The 22,247-nt window shown below is 50.4% G+C and overlaps 1 protein-coding gene and 1 long non-coding RNA gene across 6 annotated transcripts in view; one reads left to right on the top strand and one right to left on the bottom strand.

Moving 5' to 3' along the window:
* The first annotated feature begins 2,776 nt into the window (after positions 1–2,776).
* Positions 2,777–12,909, top strand: LOC105493896 (FtsJ RNA 2'-O-methyltransferase 1). Of its 5 annotated transcripts, none has more exons than XM_011761854.3 (13): positions 2,778–2,985; positions 4,541–4,748; positions 5,029–5,098; positions 5,197–5,287; positions 5,618–5,696; positions 7,741–7,793; positions 7,879–7,932; positions 8,016–8,118; positions 8,222–8,305; positions 8,998–9,095; positions 9,186–9,383; positions 9,576–9,617; positions 12,302–12,909. In XM_011761854.3, exons 2-12 carry the CDS (start codon positions 4,628–4,630, stop codon positions 9,606–9,608), a joined length of 984 nt encoding a protein of 327 aa, XP_011760156.1. In that variant the 5' UTR covers positions 2,778–2,985; positions 4,541–4,627; the 3' UTR covers positions 9,609–9,617; positions 12,302–12,909. The 5 variants fall into 5 exon arrangements, 2 of the variants coding, with proteins under 2 accessions (XP_011760156.1, XP_011760155.1); XM_011761853.3 differs by having other exon boundaries at positions 8,992–9,095; XR_011618290.1 differs by having other exon boundaries at positions 2,777–2,985; positions 9,186–9,617.
* LOC105493895 (uncharacterized) overlaps positions 8,035–22,247 on the bottom strand; it is a 28,222-nt gene continuing 14,009 nt past the window's right edge. Inside the window, exon 3 of the long non-coding RNA XR_011618292.1 lies at positions 8,035–8,170. This is a non-coding gene — a long non-coding RNA (uncharacterized lncRNA). The remainder of the gene's footprint in view (positions 8,171–22,247) is intronic.

Genomic DNA, 22,247 nt, shown 5'->3' with positions numbered 1-22,247 from the left:
CAGTCTCACAATGCCCTTGAGTTCTGCTGACAAAGCTCTGGCTTCTTCCCTGGTTGTCAGAGTCTCTATGCCTCCATCCAGGGTTCCACAGAAATGCAGGACACACCACTGGGGAAAAAATGAAGGAATGAAGCAACAAAAGGATGAATTCAAACAACATTTATTGAACATCAACTGTGCGCCACCCCGTTCCAGGCACTGGGAGGCAGCAGTGAACATGACAGAACAGGAATCCCTGCCTGGTGAAGTTCGTGTGCTAAGGAATCAATTATTCCGTTCTTTTTTTTTTTTTTTTTTTTTCTTGAGACAGGGTCTCTCACTCTGTTGCCCAGGCTGGAGTGCAGTGGCACAATCAGCTCACTGTAACCTCAAATTCCTGTGCTCAAGCGATCCTCCTGCCTCAGCCTCTTGAGTAACTGGGACTATGGATGAACACCACCATGCCCAGCTAATTTTTAAATTATTTCTTGTAGAGATGAGGTCTCACTATGTTGCCCAGGCTGGTCATGAACGCCTGGCCTCAAGCAATCCTCCCACCTTGGCCTCCTAAAGTGCTAGGAGTACAGGCGTGAGTCACAGCATCCAGCCTTTTTTTTTTTTTTTTTTTTTTTTTTTTTTTTTTTTGAGACAGGGTCTTACTCTGTCGCCCAAGCTGGAGTGGGGTTCAAGCGATCCTCCCACCTTGGCCTCCTGTGTAGCTGGAACTAGAGGTACACGTCACCACGCCCAGCTAATTTTTGTATTTTTAGTAGCATGGTTGCACTATGTTGGCCAGGCTGGTCTCCAACTCCTGACCTCAAGTGATCCACCCGCCTCGCCCTCCCAAAGTTCTGGGATTACAGGCATGAGCCACTGCGTCCAGCCCTTTTATTTATTTATTTATTTATTTATTTTTTTTTTTTTTTTTTTTGAGACGGAGTCTCGCTCTGTCCAGCCATTTTATTTTTTAAAGAGACATGGGTTCTTGCTATGTTGCCCAGACTAGATTCAAACCCCCAGGGCTCCAGGGATCCTCCCACCTCAGCCTCTGGAGTAGCTGGGACTAAAGGCGCATGCTGCTGCCCCTGGCTAATACTCATATGCATGTTGTCAGGATTAAAATGAACGAACAAAGGGAAGGACATGTTGGAGCCAACTTGTACAGGTTGGGAGGAACTGTTCAATTTTCAAGAATTTTGCAAACTGGTTGTTAAACAGCTGGTTTAGCTGGGCACAGTGGCTCACGCCTGTAATCCCAGCACTTTGGGAGGCCGAGGCAGGTGGATCACCTGAGGTCGGGAGTTCAAGACCAGCCTGACCAACATGGAGAAACCCCATCTCTACTAAAAATGCAAAATTAGCCGGGGTGGTGGCACATGTCTGTAATCCCAGCTACTAGGGAGGCTGAGGCAGGAGAATCGCTTGAACCCGGGAGGCGGAGGTTGCGGTGAGCCAAGATTGCGCCATTGCACTCCAGCCTGGGCAAAAAGAGCGAAACTCTGTCTCAAAATAAAATAAAATAAAATAATAAACAGCTGGTTTAGCAACTGGTTTTGTTTGTTTGTTGAGACAGGGTCTCACTCTGTCACCCACACTGGAGTGCAGTGGCACAATCAAGGCTCACTGCAGCCTTGACCTCCCAGGCCCATGCAATCCTCCCACCTCAGCCTCCCGAGTAACTGGAACTACTCGCGCGCACCACCACCCCTGGCTATTTTTATTTTTTGTAGAGACGAGGATGTCATCATATTGCCCAGGCTGGTCTTGAACTCCTGGACTCGAGCGACCTTTCCACCTCAGCCTCCTAAAGCTAAACAGCTATGGTTAAAAATGAAATTATATAAACCTACTCAAAACTGGTAACTTCCTAATTTTACCACATTCCACTATTCTATATGCTCTTGAGGTCATTTACCCCCATTTTATCTGTATGGTAAAAATAATACATGATAGTGCGCTACTGCACCTCTTTTGAACTCCCTGTTCAGTGACCACAGGTCGGTACCTTGAAATCTAACAAGAAGATTGTACCTAAGCCATGGAAATTGGCAAATGCTAGCAACCAGCCTCCCTTCCCCCCGCCCCTCCCGCCACCACCCCCGCCCCAGCCAGTGGTTAACCATTTACCAGCACACCACTGAGGGCATTTAGAACCTAGCACATGGTAAACACTATGATAAACGTTCTCATTATTTTCCCGTTTGTCCACTGGGTCAGGATGTATAGTCTTTTTTTGTGTCTGGGTTGGAATTTAAAATGTTTGAAGATCACAGAATTACAAAAGGCCAGAGGGTGGCTAAGCTACACCTATTTAACTCTCCCAATAATGCTGTTAAGTCTGTACTATTGATTATCCCCACTTTCCAGACAGGGAAACTGAAGTTCTGAGGCGGTAAAACTCAGGCAGCGCCTCCATTATCTGTAGTGCGATCTGAAATTGCAGCCGAGCAGCCTCCGCGCGCTCGCTCACTTCAAGAACGCATTTCTCCTATCACGTTTATGCCCCCAGCGGTAATTTCGCTGCCCTGCACGCGAAAAATGAATGGGTGGCATCGTGCGCGTGGCATCTTGGGAAATGTAGTTTACAGGCTCAATGACAAGCATGGTCCAAGAAGGGACGGGCGGGGGAGCAATTCGATCTTGGCCTCGGAATAAAAAGAACAAAGAATCGCCGGCAGTTTGCGCGTCGCGACGCTTCAGCCACGCAGTGCGTGGATTCAGCCACTTTGGCCGTGCCGCTTGCATGCCGGGAAACGCAGTTCGCGAGCCCCGGATACGTCGACAATAGATGACGGGACTCACGTTGTACGTTCACATCAGGTCCCGGCACGCCGGAGCCTGGGCGGTCCACGATGGTGAGTTTGCCACGCTGCGACAGCTCATAGGCTTGTCCCCCGGGCATTCTGGTGAACTACGAACGCAAACTGAAGCTCTACGACTTGTCGCCCGTTTGCGCTCTCGCCGAGGCACAGGCTGCTCGCGGACCACCCTGCTCCGAAAACTAAGGTGGGCCCTGGGGCGCGGAGGACAGGGATGCGGGCGGAGACTGTTGAGGAACTGTCCTGACTGCGGGGAAAGGAGGAGGTTCGCCCTGGGCGCCGCAGCTGTGTATGGTTCGGGCGGCTGGCACCGGGTGGGTTCTAGACCCAAGGTTTGTCTGCAGAAGGGGACCCGTAGACGGGGTGGGTTCGAGGTGGGGACATGGGACGCAGCGGTCAGAGCCACCTGGGACCCGGTGGCCCCGATGGAGCTATGATCTTTGAGGTATTGATGAGGAGAGACAGGGAGTGTGGTCAGAAGGCTGTTTAATGGGAGGTTGGTTGGAGCGCGAGGGTGGGGTGTTACTGGGGAATCAATGGGGGCTAATAAGAATATTTTAGTCTAAGTGTTGTTCATTGATTGATTAATGAGGGGATGGCAGAGTAAGCAACTATAATATAAGGAGTGGTGGATAGGAACGTGATCCCCCAGGGATTGATGGAGGTATGATATTCAACGGGTTAATGGAAAGTGATGGGACATAGTAATGGCAAGGATGATGGTGAGGCTGTGGGGGGAATAATAGATGAATGGGGGTCATGATCAAGGGGCTGTGGTGAAAGAAGAGATAATGAGAGGCTGATGGTGTTGTAGTCAGAGTCAATAGTTGGGCTGTGGTGGCATGACCATCAAGGAATTAGGGGACAGAGTGAGCAAAGAGAGGGTATAGTAAACTAGGGTTGGGGGGTTAACTTTTGTTGATACATAGTAGGTGAATAGTAAACTATTAGAGTGATCATCCAGTGATGGATCCACGGAGAGCGGGGTGGACAGTGAGGGGAGAATGGGGAACTGATGTGTGAACATCAGGGAGTAACGTGTTTGTTAATGAAAGGGTTACAGGGCAGGGGCCTAGTGCTGTGATCTATAAAGGGTCTATTGGAGAAAACTGAGTTAATGGGGGCTGATAAATCAGTAATTGAATGCTCAATGGGGAGCTAATAGACCATGATTCTCCAGGCATTATTAGAGGTTCATAAGGATGTAGTAATAAAGTGGGCCTAATCGTCTAAGGGATTAATGGGGAATGGGGTGAAATGAGAGAGATATAGGGAGTGGGAGGTACAATGAAGTAGTATTAGGATAAAGGTGGAAAGCAAGGGATTAATGGAGGCTGATAGGACTATATGAATCTAGGGGCAATGGGGACAACTGGGAATATAGTCAGTGAGATTTTAATGGGCATGACGTGGGCACAGAAGGGTTGATAGTGACAGTTACAGGGTTTAATGTGTGGAGTGTGGGTGACAGTGATGGGAGGTGGACAGGCTCACAAGTTGGCCATCTATGGGATTAATGTTGGGTTTATGGGGTCTTTTGTAGGAACTGGGGGGTAAGTGATGGGGACGAGGAGGGTCTGTGTGATAAGCAATGGAGCCTGAGAGTTCAGTGACAGGGTCCTTTGGACCCTATAAGGTCAGTGGGGTCAGTTCCAGGGCTTCAGTCAGCCCATCTTCTGTGTGAGCTATCATGTGAGTCATATGAGCCCAGTTTAGTTTGTGTGGTTCTCTCCGCCCTACAGAGGTAGGTGGTAGCCCACTCATCTGGTTACTGATACTGGCCAGCATCAGCTGACTGTCGGCAGGTCCTTGGGCAACTGGTGTGTGAAATGGGACGGACGTCGAAGGACAAGCGGGATGTCTACTACCGCCTGGCTAAGGAGAATGGCTGGCGTGCTCGCAGCGCCTTCAAACTGCTACAGCTGGATAAGGAATTCCAACTCTTCCAAGGTCCCTGACTGGTGGGCAGGTCACTGGGCGGTGAGGTGGGCACAGGAGGTAGACAAGTAAGCTAGGTCTGCAGAGCTCCCTATGGTAGGTGGGCTGACTCAGAGGGTCTCTGGGACAGGGAGACAGGCAGGAAGATAGGCAGAATACTGGAGAGGAGTTGGGCACCTGGGCAGTGGAGATATGTGGGTGCTCCCCAGGGGAGAGGGGTGAACTTTGCAAGGGTCTCCAGGTTGGAGAAGTGGGTGCAGCTGACCAGGATGCTTTCACTATGTATGCCCAGGCGTGACACGGGCAGTTGACCTGTGTGCAGCCCCGGGCAGCTGGAGCCAGGTGCTGAGCCAGAAGATTGGGTAAGTGTGGGGGTCCCAGATGGGAGACCCAGGAGGGCCGGCTGGGTGGGAGGGGCCCAGGAGTGAAACTAGGCTGATGTGGGCCATGTTGTCCACAGGGGCCAAGGGTCCGGCCACGTGGTGGCTGTGGACCTGCAGGCTATGGCTCCACTACCAGGTGTGGTACAGATCCAGGGGGACATCACCCAGGTAAGAGCATGGCTGAGGGTATTGGGGTATATCCTGGGTGAAGGCCCTTACCTGGGGTCTATGCAGAATGGAAGAGCAACAGAGAGGTGATGGAAACAGAGAGAGAGAAAGAGAATGAGAGAGTAACCATGGAGAAACAGCCAACGGGTCATCATTGCAGACACAGCAGAAAATGATGATGCTGGGTCCCCAGAGATGGAGTCCAGTATTAGAGAGGCAAAGCCTGGGAATTTGGCTGACCCAGGGTCTGTGGGCCAGGACCATGGGCAGGCGGGATCTGAGGGCAGCAGTGGAGGGCCGTGGGGCCACTCATCCTCCCTCTCTCCATAGCTGTCCACTGCCAAGGAGATCATCCAGCACTTTAAGGGCTGCCCTGCGGACCTAGTGGTGTGTGACGGGGCTCCTGACGGTAAATAGCAACAGAAAGTGGGAGGCCAGGCGGAGGCCCCTGTGCGTGTCCTTCTCTGTATCTCCTACCTTGGTTGACTTACTCACCTCTTCAGTTACTCCCTGCCTCTCCCTTCTGTTCTCAGCTTTCTCCCACATCTGGCAACTTTTCCCTACCTCTGCTGCCTGCTCTCTCTCTGCCTCTCTCTTCCTCCCACTTGCACCCCACCCTTTGAGTTTCATGTCTGTTGTCTACCTTTCCCTGCTCTCATCTCTCTGCAATTGTCCAATTCCATTGCACTGTTCATTCGTTTTCAGCCGGTCAGCCATTCAACACACATTTACTGAGCACCTATTGTGTTGAGAAAACATTCATGAATAAAATTCCATTAATCTTTAACCTCATGGAGCTGATGTTCTAGTGGGAGCAAATGGGAAAGAAAATAAATGATTGAGCTTTGTATCGTTAAAAGGGGATGCAGCCAGGCATGGTGGCTTCTACCCGTAATCCCAGTGCTTTAGGAGGATGAGGTGAGAGGAACACTTGAGGCAGGAGTTTGAGACCAGCCTTGCAACATAGCAAGACCCTGTCTAAAAAATTAGCTGGGCTTGTGGTGCATATGCCCGTAGTCCCAGTTACTCAGGAGGCTGAGGTGGGAGGATCACTTGAGCCCAAGAGGTCGAGGTTACAGTACACTTTGATTGCACCACTGCACTCCAGCCTGGGCAACAGAGTGAGACCTTGTCTCTAAAAAATGGGGTGGGGAGGCCAGGCATAGTGGCTCACGCCTGTAATCCCAGCACTTTTGGAGGCCGAGGCGGGCAGATCACCTGAGGTCAGGAGTTCGAGACCAGCCTGACCAATATGATGAAACCCCGTCTCTACTAAAAATACAAAAATTAGCCAGGTGTGGTGGCATGTGCCTGTAATCCCAGCTACTTGGGAGACTAAGACAGGAGAATCGCTTGAACCCAGGAGGCAGAGGTTGCAGTGAGCCGAGATCGCGTCATTGCACTCCAGCCTGGGCAACAACAGCGAAACTCTGTCTCAAAAAAAAAAAAAAAAAAAAAAAGGTGGGGCGGGGGATAGGTACCATAGGGAAATCATTGAGCAGGAGGAAAGCAGGAGTACCTGTTGGAATTTTAAATGAAGTGGATGGGGAAGGCCTCACTGACTTAACAGTAGAGACTAAAGGAGGTGGGGGAGTAAGCTATGGATATGTCTGAAGGAAGAGCAATCCAGGAAAAATTCCAGCCTATGCAAAGTTCCTGAGGCAGGAGGGTACTTGCTATGTATGAGTGATGACAAGGAGATCACTGTGGTTGGAACAGAGTGAGGGGGAGAGTGGTAAAAGGTAACATCAGAGAGGTGACAGGGGACAGGTCCTATAGGGCCTCGTGGGCCATGGTGAGGATGTTGGCATTTTCACCGAGATGAGAGCTTGAAGAAAACCATGAGAGGGTTTTGAGGAGAAGAGGACTGTGCTGGGCTTGGGCTGCTATGAGCTGTGTGAGGCCCAAGGGCAGAAGCAGGGGCTCCAGGGTAGAGTAGTCCAGGCAAGTGATAACGGGTGGGGGCAGTGGTGGAGAGAAGAAGATCAAGTCAGATCTTTTGAAAGTAGATGTGTTAATGACTTCAATGTGGGTGTGAGGAGAGGATGCAGGGGGAGCATCAGAGGTGACTAAGGTTTTGGAGCTGAGCAACTAGAAAGCTCAGATGAGATGGTGGGGATGGTGGGAGGAGCAGGTTTGGGAGGTAGGTCAGGAGTTTGGAGGTCAGGAGTATTGGAGATGTGGAATCTGATTTGTGAATCTGGAGTTCAGAGGAGCAGTCTGGGCTGGAGGTGGAAATGATAATGATGCTTGTACATGAGGTCATTTTAGAATTGAAATGAGTTCCTAAGGGTTAGGAGCTCAGAATATGCATCTAGTTGGCAGATAGTAATTTGCATCCAGAACCTTAGCAGTAAGAGAGCCTGGAAAATGTTTTTAGTGTCTGATCTGTGTGGTACAAGAAGATGCACAGAGCAGGATAGGCCCCCCTAACGCTGTTCCTCTTGCCACAGTAACCGGCCTCCATGATGTTGATGAGTATATGCAGGCCCAGCTTCTCCTAGCTGTGAGTAACCCTGGCCACCCCTGACCCACTTTGGCCCCCTCCTGGCTGTCTCCACCTCAGCCTCAGCCGTCTGTCCTGCCCACAGGCTCTGAACATTGCTACACATGTCCTGAAGCCAGGGGGCTGCTTTGTGGCCAAGGTAAGTCTCAAGGAACCTGGTGGAGTAGAGAGAGATCGCTGAGGGCCAACCTCACCCGCTGTCTTTGCCTTCCCACCCTGCAGATATTCCGAGGCCGGGATGTGACGCTCCTCTACAGCCAGCTGCGAGTCTTCTTCTCCAGCGTGCTGTGTGCCAAGCCCAGGAGCAGCCGGAACTCCAGCATCGGTCAGTGGGGTGGAGGGGCCAGGCAGGCAGACCGGGATTTCTGGGACTCCGCCTGCACAAGGAGGAAGCGGCAGTCACACCTCATTCCACCTTCCCCCAACAGAGGCCTTCGCTGTCTGTCAGGGCTATGACCCTCCCGAGGGCTTCATCCCGGACCTGAGCAAACCCCTGCTGGACCATTCTTACGGTGAGAGCTGGAGCGTGGGTCACCCTGGGGGACTCTGCCACACCTTATGCAATCTAGGTCCCATGAGGGCCCACAGCCTCACCCCCTGGTGGAGGCTCTGTCCCCTCATGGGAATTTTTTTCCCAAGGGGATCCTCAGCCCCATTTTCTGGTGGAAATCCCATCCCTTTATGGGTATTTTGTCCCAGGAGGAGCTTCAGCCCAGGCAGTCCTGTAGTGGTAACTCTTGGGCCTGGTGAAAATTCCATCCCAGGAGGATCCTGCGCCCTGCCCCAGTGGAGGCTCCACCTGCCTAAGGACATTCTCTCCTAGGAAGATCCAGTCACGCCCCCAGGTGGAAGCCTCCTTGGTGTGAAACTTTTGCCCCTTAAGCCTCTAGCAGGAAGAGACAGAGCCTGCCCCTGGGATGACATTTGAGTGAGGGAGACGTCATCCAGGCAGCATATAATCCAATGTCAGGTGGATATATATGCAGGAAAAAGAGCAGGGCACCAAAGTTTTAGAAGGCGTGATTATGGAGGGCCTCCCCAAGGAGGTGATCTGAACCAAATGAAGGATTTCTGGTGGGGTGGGAAGAGAGTAGCTGGTGGATCTGAGGGGAGGGCTTAGCAACCGTACTGCCGCCTGTGTCATGACTGGCCCCAGGCATCCAGACCTTGTCCTCAGTTATCTCCCCCTGTTCCTAAGACCCAGATTTCAACCAGCTGGATGGTCCCACCCGCATCATTGTACCTTTTGTGACTTGTGGGGACCTGAGCTCCTATGATTCGGACCGCAGTTACCCACTGGACGTGAGTGCCCAACCAACACTAGGTGGGTGGGAGCAAGGCTGTCCTAGATTCCCAGGTCCTCACCATCTCCCTACCCCTCTGTCTCTGCAGCTAGAGGGCGGCTCAAAGTACAAGTACACTCCACCCACACAGCCCCCCATCTCGCCACCATACCAGGAGGCCTGCACGTTGAAGAAGAAGGGGCAGCTGGCCAAGGAGATCCACCCCCAGGACTGCCCCATCAGCAGAGTAGACACGCTTCCCCAGCCCCTGGTCGCCCCTCAGCGCCACAGCCTGCTGGCCCCTGAGGTCTGGAAATGTGACTCTCAACCCGCATTGACCCCTTCCCTGTGTGCCTCTTTCTGACCCAAATCTCATGGTTTCTGGGGCCAAAATTCCCTTTCCTGCCTCCTAATAGCTATAAAAAAATTGGTGAAACCAAGCATAATGAATGGAAAAATTTCACCAAATATGTGAGTCACTTTTCTTTTTCTTGAGTAGATGGAAGACAATGAAATGAGTTGTTCACCTTAACCCATTATGGTAAGTTTGCCTTGTTATCTAAAGGTTTGAGTAAGGGCAACCTTTATGAAAAACCTCAGTAAAATTTCACCTTTGAAATTTTTATGTCAACTGATAAGATTTTAATCAACAAACCCTTTTCTAAACATCTATTGTTGTATGACAGGAACTGCTTTAAGCATTTTACATTTGAAGCATTCAGTAAACATTTATTGAGCACATACTGTGTGCCAGGCATTGTTCTAGGTTTGGAGATAGAGCGGGGAGCAAAACAGAAATATCTTGGCTCTCACAGTACTTCCAGTTTGGAAAAGAGGCAACAATCAATAAAACAGTCTATAAGTTCTAGAGTTTACATACACACATATACTATATAGCTTGCATTTTTCAATTTACATATCTTGCAATATATATAATAAGTAAGAGTAATATGGGATATGAAAAATAGAAAAAAGTAAAGCAGGGTGAAGAGAATCAGGAATTCTAGGCATGGCAGTTTTCATCTTTTGGTGTTTTTGTTTTGAGACAAGGTCTCACTCTGTCGCCCAGGCTGGAGTTCAGTGGTACAATCTCCCGGGCTCAAAAAATCCTCCCACCTCAGCCTCCTGAGTAGCTGGGACTACAGGCGTGCACCACCATGCCCGGCAAATTTTTGTATTTTTAGGGGAGATTGAGTTTCGCCATGTTGCCCAGACTGGTCTCGATCTACTGGGCTCAAGCAATCTGCCATTCTCGGCCTCCCAAAGTACCAGGATTACAGGCATGAGCCACTGTGCCCAGCCAGTTTGCACTTTTTAAAAGGGTTGTCATAGAAGGCCTCAGACATTCCTCAGAGGTAATATCTGAGCAAAGACTTAAAGGCATTGCTGGAGGGAAGCTGTGTGTTTATCTGAGGGAAGAGCATTCCGGGTAAAGGAAATAGCCAAGTCCCAAAGGTGGAACTGCACGTGGTATGGGAGGAAAGTTTATCCATAGCCAAATGTGCTAAAACCACAATGTTAGAGGATGGCCCTTTCTGACAATGGCATAGCAGGTTATTCAGACTAAGTCAGCCATCACAAAAAGTCACCGTTTTTTTTTTAAGCGGAGCCTTGCTCTGTTACCCAGGCTGGAGTGCGGTGGCGTAAGCTCACTGCAACCTCCATCTACCGGGTTCAAGCGATTCTCCTGCCTCAGCCTCCCGAGTAGCTGGGATTACAGGTGCCCGCCACCATGCATGGCTAATTTTTGTATTTTTAGTAGAGACGGGGTTTCGCCATGTTGGCCAGACTGGTCTCAAACTCCTGACCTCGGGTGATCCACCCGCCTTGGCCTCCCAAAGTGCTGGGATTAGAGGCATGAGCCACCGCACCCTGCCTTTTTTGTTTTGTTTTGAGATGGAGTCTCGCTCTGTCGCCCAGGCTGGATGGAGTACAGTGGCCCTATCTCGGCTCACTCCAACCTCCACCTCCCGGGTTCAAGAGATTCTCCTGCCTCAGCCTCCTGAGTAGCTGGGATTACAGACGCATGCTGCCCCCTCACCCAGCTAATTTTTGTATTTTTAGTAGAGACAGGGTTTCGCCATGTTGGCCATGCTGGTCTCGAACTCCTGACCTCACAAAATCTGCCTGCCTCAGGCCTCCCAAAGTGCTAGGATTACAGGCGTGAGCCACCACACCCGGCCACAAGAAGCCACCTTAAGGGAAACTGAAACAGCAAATCATTGTGTGAAAGAGATTTACAATTTCTAATATTTAAAGGATCCTGTAAATCAATAAGGAAAAAAATGAGAGTGACCGGTAAGCACATGAAAAGCTGCTCATCAGGAAAATGCAAATGAAAACTCAAAATATCAACAACACTAAGTATTTGGAAGGATATGCAGCAATTGAAAGCCTCATACACGCTACTGGGAAGGTAAAATGGTGCAGCCACTGTGGAAAACTTAGGCATTACCTACTAAAGCTGCATGTGTGCCAGTTCCACTCCTAAAAAGTGAGTCCTAGAGGCCGGGCGTGATGGCTCAACACCTGTAATCCCAGCACTTTGGGAGGCCGAGGTGGGTGGATCGCCTGAGGTCAGGAGTTCAAGACCAGCCTGACCAACATGGCAAAACTGCATCTCTACTAAAAATACAAAAATTAGCCAGGCCTGGTGGCGGGCGCCTGTAATCTCAGCTACTCAGGAGGCTAAGGCAGGAATCACTTGAACCTGGGAGGTGGAGGTTGCAGTGAGCTGAGAACGTGCCACTGCACTCCAGCCTGGGCGACAGAGTGAGACTCCGTCTGAATAAAAAAAAAAGGAAATGAGTCCTAGAGTGTTGTGAGCAGCACTATCTGTAGTATGCCCATTAAATCGTGGTACATTCACTATAGAGAACTGTACAACAATGACAGTGAACATCCTGCAATTACACCAAATAGCACCTTGTAGTTATTCATTAAACTGAATATATATGCATTTTCTGTATGTCATGGTTCACCATAAAAGTAGGAGGAAATGTCACAAAAATGTTAGCAGCAGAGTTAGCTGGGTGTGGTAGCACATGCCCCGTCTGTAATCCCAGCTACTTGGGAGGCTGAGACGGGAGGATCACTTGAGCTTGGGAGGTTAAGGTTGTTGTAAGCTATGATGGAGCTCCACTGCACTCCAGCCTGGGTGACAGAGCAAGACCCTGTCTCTAAAAAAACAAAACAAACAAAAAACTTTCTTTGACTTTTGGTTAGCTGGCAAGCTGATACAACTCAGAAACTGCTCAGTGTCAGGAAAACCAGAACTTGTTGATGAACTTGTTTTCAAAATATCATCGCATCAACGAGGCCTGGACAAACAAGCCCTGAGGAGGGATCTGCAACAACCCTGAAGACAACAAGGAAAGAAAGCATGGAAGTCTCTCCGCACTGCAGTGGGAATTCTTGAGTGAGGTCTTACCTCTTCTTTAAACCTCTTCAGGAGTGTCCTGATTACATCCAGAAATTTCCCTAAAGGCAGGGATTCTTAACCTGGATAGAAGCCAGGGGTAACCATAAACTTGATGGAAGAAAATGTTACATCTTTATTTTCAGCAATAAAACAACGTTAGCCTTACTCCCAAGTTATAAATGCTGGCAACAAATCACAATAGTAAAAGCAGTACCTGGGATTTTCCCACCAATACAAACCAGTTACAACAACTGTAATGTAGCATAAAAAGGGCATCTTGAAGTATTGTTCATATTTGTCACCTCTTGGAATGACAGCAGATCCTATAAGTTGATGTATTAATTAAAAAGCCCATATATGACTGCAGCTCAATTTTGTTTCAATTTAATATATAGTAATAATTGTAATTCAATGTAATTGGCTTCCATTGTCATCTGTGTGTGTGTGTATGTGTGTGTATATACTTTTAAAAATATTCTGCGAAGGGGTTCACAGATTTAACCAGATGCCAAAGGGTTCCGCAGAACAAATTTATTTATTTATTTTGAGACAGAATTTTGCTCTGTCGCCCAGGCTGGAGTGCAATGGCGTGATCTTGGCTCACCGCAACCTCCACCTCCTGGGTTCAAGCGATTCTCCTGCTTCAGCCTCCTGAGTAGCTGGGATTACAGGCATGCACCACCACACCCAGCTAATTTTTTTATATTTTTAGTAGAGATGGGGTTTTGCCATGTTGGCCAGGCTGGTCTTGAACTCCTTGCCTCAAGTGATCCGCCCACCTCGGCCTGTTTTTTTTTTTTTTTTGAGACGGAGTCTTGCTCTTGTCGCCAAGGCTGGAGTGCAGTGGTGCGACCTCGGCTCACTGCAACCTCTGCCTCCCAGGTTCAAGCGATTCTCCTGCCTCAGCCTCCCAAGTAACTGGGATTACAGGCGCCCACCACCATGCCCAGATAACTTTTGTATTTTTAGTAGAGACGGGGTTTCACCACGTTATCCAGGCTGGTCTTGAACTCCTGACCTCAGGTGATCCGCCCGCCTCGGCCTCCCAAAGTGCTGGGATTACATGCGTGAACCACTGCGCCTGGCCTCCAGAACAAATTTTTTAGGTTAAGAACCTGTCTTAAAGAAACATCAGGGCCAGGCACGGTGGCTCATGCCTGTAATCCCAGCACTTTGGGAGGCTGAGGCGGGTAGATCACTTGAGGTCAGGAGTTCGAGACCAGTCTGGCCAACATAGCGAAACCCCGTCTCTACCAAAAATACAAAAATCAGCTGGGTGTAGTGGTGCATGCCTGTAATCCCAGCTACTCGGGAGACTGAGGCAGGAGAATCACCTAAACCCGGGAAATGAAGGTTACAGTAAGCCAAGGTCGTGCCACTGCACTCCAGCCTGGACAACAGAGTGAGATTCTGTCTCAAAAAAAAAAGCAACGTCAGAAAGTCTACCTGGACTGCAGTCCTCAATTTCTATAACTTAATGAACAGGAGCTGACAAAAACTCCCCAACCAGACAAACAGAACTGTTTTCTACAGCTTAATCCTGTGTCCTTAGAAACTCACGTACTCTGTGATCCAAGGACTATCCACGCCGCGGTCCAGTGACCTCAGGAGTATCCACATACCAGTCTGCGACCCCAGCTGTTTCCACACCTGACTGTGACTCACCCCAGTTACTGTGTGTGACCCCAGGAGTATACACACTCAAGTCTGGGACAAACATCGTCCAATCTGCAGTCAGAAATGGTGTTTCAACTCTGGAGCGTGTGTTCATAGGCATGCCTACACTCTAGTCTCTGACCACGAGAATAACCACACCCCAGTCCGTGTGACTTCAGGAATGTCCAGACCCCAGTTTGTGTCAGTCTAGGAATGTCCACACCATGGTGACTTAACCCAGGAGTCTTCTCACCAAAGTCAGTGTGACCCCAGGAATGTCCACACCCCAATCGATGAATATGCACGGCCCAACAATGTATGGCGGAAGTGTCCACACAAAAGGCCATGTGACCACAGGTGTAGCCATACCCATTACAGTGCAAATTCAGCAGCGTTCACACGAGAGCCTGTGAGACCTCAGGAGTGTCCTCACACCAGGTTCTGTGAGTCCAGCAGTGGCAATGGCTTGGAGTTTCCATAGCCATCTTAGTAGCGCCATAAATGTGTACCTCAAACTGTGACCGCAGAGGAGGCCATACTCTAGTCTGGGTGACCTCGTGGGTGTCCACAGCTCAGTCTATGGTGCTTTGGGAGTGGTTTTGCCCCAGTCCAGCCACCTCAGGAGTAGCCCCACCCAAGTTTTTATGACACAAGTAATGTCCAGTTCCCAGCGTATGTGACCCTGGTGTTGTCCAAACCCCATAGTCTCTGGCTATTAGTGTGTCTATACTCATCTTGACGGCCTCAGGCAGGTGCACTCCCCCATCTGTATGACCAAAAGACTATCGACTCTCCTGTCATTGTGACCACGGAAGTGTAAAATTCCAGTGCCAGTGACTACTGGTGGGTCCACGTTCCAGTCTGGGTGACCCAGGGGAGGGCACAGTCCTGTCTGTGTGACCATAGGAGTCTTCACACCCCAGTATCTGTGACCACACAGGAGTCAATTTCCCAGTCAGTGTGACCAGAGGGATGTTCACACCAAATTGTGTGACCACAGGAGTATCCACACTTATCTGCACGTCCTGAGAGGTGTCTGTACTCCAGTGGGTGTGACACCAACAGTGTCCACAACACAGTCTGTGTGACTCCAGGAGTGTCCCTCCCCTCAGTCAGTGTGAGTCTAGAAGGATCTACACCAAGTCTTGGGGGCCCAGGAGTGTTCATTTCCCAATCTTTATGACTCGGGGCATTCACCACCCCCCCATCACGCAGATGAAGCATATCCACAGCTAGGTCTGTGTGACCCCAGCAGAGTCTGCTTCACAAGTCGTGTAACCACAGGAGTGTCCCCAGCCAAGCCTATGGGAATCCAGGAGTGTCCACATCACAGTCACTTGACCACAGTGGTGCCGACTTCCCAGTTTATGTATCCTCAGTCATGTCCTTGTTCCAGACTGTGTGACCCCAGTGTCCACACCCCAAACTCGGTGATCCAAGAGGTTACCCTAACTCCAGTCTGCGTGACTCCAGTGTTGCCCACACACCAATCTGTATGACCCTAAGAGAACACATCCCAGTCTGTGATGCTTCAGGAGTGGCCACACCCTACTCTCCGTGACCCCAGGAGTGGCTACACCACAATCAGCATGACCCCAGGATTTCTTACTCCAAAATCTAGTAACATCATGAGTGTCTACACCACCCTCACCTGTGTGATTCCAAGAGGATCCACACCCCAGGCTGTGTGACCTTGGGAAGGTCCCTATAGCAGTCATTGTAAACCCAGGAGTGTGTTCTTCCCCGTCAGTGTGAGCCAGAAGGGCGTATCTAGAGGAAGAGTGATCCAGGGAAAGGCAAAGGGCCGGCTGTGGTAGCTCACACCTGTAATCCCAACACTTTGGGAGGCCAAGGTGGGCAGATCACCTGAGGTCAGGAGTTTGAGACCAGCCTGGGCAACATGGTGAAACCCCATCTCTACTAAAAATACAAAAATTAGCCGGGCATGGTGGCGCATACCTGTAATCCCAGCTACTTGGGAAGCTGAGGCAGGTGAATCACTTGAACCTGGGAGTTGGAGGTTGCAGCGAGCTGAGATTGTGCCACTGCACTCCAGCCTGGATGATAGGCCAAGACTCTGTCTAAAAAAAAGAAAGAAAGGCAAAGGCCCTAAGGCAATGGCCCTGATGTGCCTGGCACATTGAGGAACAGGCCAGCGGGGCAGGAGCAGAGTGAGCAAGGAGCCAGTGGCGGGCGGTGAGGTCAAGGGGGACCCGGAGGGCCTTGTGGGTCACGGAGAGGACTTTGGCTTTTTCTCTGAGAGAGATGAGAGCCACGGCAGGGCTCTGAGCAGAGGAGGGCCCTGAGCTGACTTGGGTTGCAACAGGATCCCTCTGGCTGCTGTGGTGTTGGCTACTCAACTGTTATTGTTTGTCAAAAGCCAGAGAACTGTATGCCAAAAGGGTGAACTTTATTGTATGTAAATTATAACTCTTTAAATTTAAGTTACAACTTTTGGAAAATGTGCAGTACTGGCCAGGCATGATGGCTCATGCCTGTAATCCCAGCACTTTGGGAGGCTGAGGTGGGAGGATAGTTTTAGCCTGGGAGGTTGAGGCGGCAGTGAGCTGAGATCATGCCACTGCACTCGCGCCTGGACAACAGAGCAAGATCCTGTCGCAAAGAAAAAACAAAAAACAAAACAAAACAAATAAAACGTGCAGTACTTTGCAAGCAATAAAGATATCTATTTCTGCAAGAGAGTCTGTGCTCATGCCTGTCCTTACTCCTCTCCTTTCTGCACAGACGCATCTCAGGAATGCACCTGAGGAAAAGGCGGTACCGGGGCCTCCCTCAACTGCTCAAGGTAGCGCTCCCTTTGTTGTCTGCTGTGAACTGAATTGTGAATTCAGCAAATTCCTTTGTTGAAGCTTTAATCCCCAATGTGACTGTATTTGGAGATGAGGGTAATTAAGGTTAAATGAGGCCATAAGGGCAGGGTCCTAATCTGATAGAACTGGTGTCCTCATTAGAGAGGGAAGAGACGCCAAAGCTCCCTCCCTCTCTCCCTGTGGGCACGCAGAGGAAAAGCCACGTGAGGACAGAGAAAGAAGGTGGCTGCCTACAAGCTAGAAAGAGAAGCCTCACCAGAAACCAACCCTACCAGCACCTTGATCTTGAACTTCCAGCCTCCAAAACTGTGAGAAAATAAACGTCTGTGGTTTAAGCCACTCGGTCTGAGGTATTTTGTTAAGGCAGTCCAAGCAGCTAATTGCCTCTCAGCTTCAAGGCTGATTTCAGGAGACTCATGTTGGCCAGCTGTGAGGGGAGCCAGTGCTCAAGTGAAGGAAAATTCAGTACATCCTCCTTGTCTAGCTGAAGGGGGCTCTGGGGCAGCAGGAGGGGCCCAGGGCAAGCCTGGGATGAAATCCGTGGCACTCCTACAGGTTCTGGGGGTGGTGTCCATGGAATATCCTCCGCCACATTACAAAATGACTAACAATTGCTTGGGAAGCTTTCAGAACTGCCCCGAGGCTTCCTCTAACACTCCACCCACACCTGGCTCATGCCAGGTTGCTCCCCCTGCAGAACACGTATGCAGCTTTAGAGCCATCGATGCCTTGGTTCAGGAGAATAGGTGTGGTGTCATCTCAGGCTCGGTGGCAGCCCAAGGGAAGCGGCAAGTGTTCTGAGTCTCTCTAGATGACAAAGGAGCTGAGGAAAGCTGGAGTGAATTATGAGTCACAGCCTGTACCTCACAAGAAAGTTCTGCCCAATGCCAGAGCTGGGAGCCATCAGCAGTTATGCAGCGTTGGTGAAGAAGAGCCTTGGGACAATTGGTATGCATGCCTGCACATAGGTGTGTGCATACCAGCACGTGTGAAGTTATGCAGGAGTGCATGGTGTGCTTATGCCCATGTGTGTGCACATTGACAGTCCTTTTGTGCATCCATACATACATGGCACATGCGTGTGCATTCACGCTTTGCTGTTTTGAATGCAGGTATGGTTATAAGTGCATGTGGGCAACACAAGTTCAAGTGTGCATTCTCATGTAGATGCTAGGGTGCAGCAGGCACATGGGGACCTGTTCCCTGACAAGGGTGTTTGTGAAAAGCAATTGTGCATATGCGTGAGGGTGTACTTATGTGTGAGAGTCTATGTGCAAAGTCCGTGGGTGCTACACTGAGTGTTTGTGTCTGTGTGTATACACGTGTATGCCAGGGTGCACATGCATGGCTGTGTGTGAGTGCGTAAGTGGGGAGAAGCACATTGGCCCAAGTTGGTAAGTCAAGTATCTATGCATGTATACCCCTGGGCACCTACCCCTGTGCAAGTGTGAGTAAACAGGTACACACGGGCCTGGGCGTAGATGTCCGTGCACATGTACTTTTGGGAGCCTGTGCATGGGCATGCTGTATGCATGGCTGCAGGGATTTCCCACGTGTGTGTGTGCACAGATGCACAAGTGCCCAGGAACCTAGATTGTGGTCTCTGTACACATGTACCTCTGGGCACCATGCATGTGTGTGTGCAAAAGTGCATGTGTGCCTATGGGCTCAGGTCTCGCTGTCTGTGTACATATATCCCCTGGATGCCCATAAAGGTGTGAGTGTATACTGCAGGTGCATATTTGTCCATGGGCCTCAGTCTGGGTATTTGTGAACATATACCCTGTATGAACATGCATGGGTGTGTGGATGTGATCAGGTATGCCCATGGACCCAGGCCTCGGCATCTGTGTACAGGTACCTCAAGGTGCCCGTGTGTGTGTGTGTGTGTGTGTGTGTGTGTGTGTGTGTGTATGTGTGTGTGTGTATGTGTGCATGTATGCATGTGTAACTCTGGACGCCCATGCATGTGTGTGCACATGGCTTCAAGTGTGTCCAAGGACCTGGGTCTGGGCATGTGTGTACATGTATCCCTAGGAACCCATGTGTGAGTATGCTCATGTGTTCAGTGGTGCCAATGGCCTTGGATCTTGGTGCCTGTGTACGTGTACCCTTGGGGGACCAGAGATGGCATTCATGCATGCATATGTAGCACCATGGGGGGATCTGTGTACAGATTTACCTCCACCTCCACCTGGCTGGGGATCATAAAGAAAACCAAGGGATGCGCTACCTCCATGAATCCTGGTTTCAGCAGAGCTAAGGGAGTGAAATTTAGGACCATTTTACTTGTCTCAAACCTTGTTATCCGAGACAAAGCTAGAGCTTAGAAAATACCCCTTCCTTCTTTCAGCCCCCAGAGACAATGTGGCCAGGCTCCAGAGGGCTGGGAAGATGAGCAATGCTTGTGAGCCACCATGATAGGAAGCAGAGGGGTCAAGAAGCCCCTGGGAGCAGGGATTAGGGCTAGGGTTAGGGAGAAAACACTTGGACCTGGAGGCTCAGGGGAGGCTTCCTAGAGGGGAGGGGTAGGAAGAGGCAGTGAAGGGGCCCACAGCAATGGAGAGGAGTTGGACTGCAGGGATGGGGTAGGGGGACAGACGACAAGGGGCACTCAGAAGACTAATGTCTGGGAGTGGGAAAACAGTGTTTGCTCAGCCAGGAAGCTGCATCCAGATCTTTTATCATTTGTGGAAGACCAAGTACCCAGGCCTTGGAGGAGCCCAGAGACGAACCAGAGTTTGGAGCTAGGGGCGAGGTGGTTCCCTCTGTCCCTGTAACAGGCAGTTTAGGCTTAAAGAGCTGTCCAGGCTGGGCTTGGTGGCTCACGCCTGTAATCCCAGCACTTTGGGAGGCCGAGGCAGGTGGATCACCTGAGGTCGGGAGTTCGAGACCAGCCTGACCAACATGGAGAAACCCCATCCCTACTAAAAATACAAAATGAGCCAGGCGCGGGGGCACATGCCTGTAATTCCAGCTACTTGGGAGGCTGAGGCAGGAGAATCGCTTGAACCCGGGAGACAGAGGCTGCATTGAGCCGATATCATGCTATTCCACTCCAGCCTGGGCAACAAGAGTGAAACTCTTGTCTCAAAAAAAACAAAGAAAAGAAAAGAACTGTCCAGGATTCCACAGGCCCCTGGGGCCCAGGGTAAACTGCCTGCCCTTTCTGGTCCTCGGTCTTCTCCATTGTCACATGGCCTGCCTGTCTGCAGCCCAGGCCCCGGGAAGCATTTAGCCTGAGAGAGGAGCCCATGGACAGTGGGCAGCTGCTCCCCAAGATTGGGCCACCCTCCTGCTCCTCTGCCGCTTCCCCAGAGGCAAAGCTTGGAAATGGGCTGGGGGAGCCATGGCCACAGGACAGTCAGCATGGGGGCATGCTGGTGGGGTTGAAACCCTGGACTAGGAGGGGGCACTTCCACCACGAACCCTGGTCCCCCACCAACCCACCTGAACATAGCAAGGGAGGCACAGGGACCCACAACCTTCCTCCTGACCCCAGCTGGAGAAGGATGTTGCTGCTCCTGAATTCCAAGCTGGCCCAGATGTAGAGTGGTCCCCTAAGGGTGTACTTGCACAGACACCAAGATCCAAGCCCATTGGCACAGCTGAATACATGAGCATTCCCACACATGGGCCCCTAGGGGTACATGGACACAAATCTCCCCTTCCAGTCATGGCACCCCAGCCCTGATCAGCTTCACCCCTAAAAGCTCCCAGGTGCAGGGTCAAGACCTTCTTGTGCCCCCACTTCAACCCCAAGCCAATGGCTTTTCTTTTTTTTTTTCCAGAGATTGAGCTGGAGGGGTCTCACACTGTCACCCAGGCTGGAATGCAGTGGCACAATCATAGCTTACTGCAGCCTTGATCTCACAACTGATCCTCCGACCTCAGCTACAAGTGCGAGCTACCACACCTGGCTCTGAGCCAATGGCTTTTTTTTAGATCCTCCAGAAGGTCAACAATACTGACTGCAGAACGTCAGGCAGCCACAAGCCACTGGGCACAGTTGTGCAGGCTGTGCTCTAACAAAAGTTGCCTGGCCACAGAAGACACTGGGAACAGAAACGCAGCCTGGGCTCCTCTAGCATCGCTGGGGCCTGGCTTGGGGCTGTGTCCATCAGGAGGAAGGGGCATCCTTTAAAGTTCACACAGGCATTATGTGAACTAGTGGCGCCCCTCAGTGTCCAGGTTTTTAAAGGCAAAGGAAATCTGGACATTCGCAGAAAATGAACATGGCCCCAGAGCCAGGCATGCCTTCACCGGGGATGTCTCTGAGCTGGAAAAAAATACTCAGCCATTGTCTAGCGCAGCCCTATGCTTATCAGGAAATATTTTAAAAACCTTTTAAATGGACAAAACTAGTTCCAAGATGTCCTTTCAATGGAACACTGGGTATGGTCTACCCGACCCCCTTACGGCTTATCTGATTCTATAGCGGGCTGCACTTTTGTCTTTGGCTGGGCCATTTTGCACCTCTGTAGAGAGAGAAGTTAACCTGTGCAGGACTGATAATTCCCGTCCATAATAAATGAATTTTGTCCTGTAGAGATACAACTGATCTCTATCCTGTAGAAAAAGATTATTCCAGATATTATATTGCATCTATTGGCAAATCCATTGCAGTATCTCTGGGAGTTTATATATGTTTGTTCTTCAGATTCTCCTCTGAGCCTAGTGTAACATCTTACGAGTTCCCTCAATCACAAATTATCTGGGCCAGGCGTGGTGGCTTATGCTTGTAATCTCAACACTTTGGGAGGCCGAGGCAGGTGGATCGCTTCAGCCCAGAAGTTCAAGAGCAGCCTGGGCCACATGGAAAAACTCTGTCTCTACAAAAAATACAAAAATTAGCTGGGAGTGGTGGTGAGCGCCTATAGTCCCAGCTACTCAGGAGGCTGAGGTGGGAGGATCACCTGAGCCCAGGGAGGTCAAGGTCTGCAGTTAGCTGTGATTGCACCACTGCACTCCAGCCTGGGTGACAGAGTGAGACTCTGTCTCAAAAATAAATAAATGATCTAAAAATCTTTGACACATGTTCACTTTATATTAGTAGGAGTCGTGATGTTACCATTTTGGACATAATTTTTTAATTGCATCTACCAGCTCACAGTACAGATGAGATCACCAAGCGCGGGGAGAAGGGACTTGCTTGAAGTGACCCTCATGGACTGGGACTGGAAGGCAGAGCTGAACTCAAGGTACTCTGGGCGCTGCCCTGCTCCCGGAAGGAAGGGGATGTGCTCTGCCCGGGTGTGGAATG

The sequence above is a fragment of the Macaca nemestrina genome, chromosome X (genome assembly GCF_043159975.1).
Source record: "Macaca nemestrina isolate mMacNem1 chromosome X, mMacNem.hap1, whole genome shotgun sequence".
NCBI lineage: Eukaryota > Metazoa > Chordata > Mammalia > Primates > Cercopithecidae > Macaca > Macaca nemestrina.
This window is presented reverse-complemented; position numbering and strand designations above follow the sequence as displayed.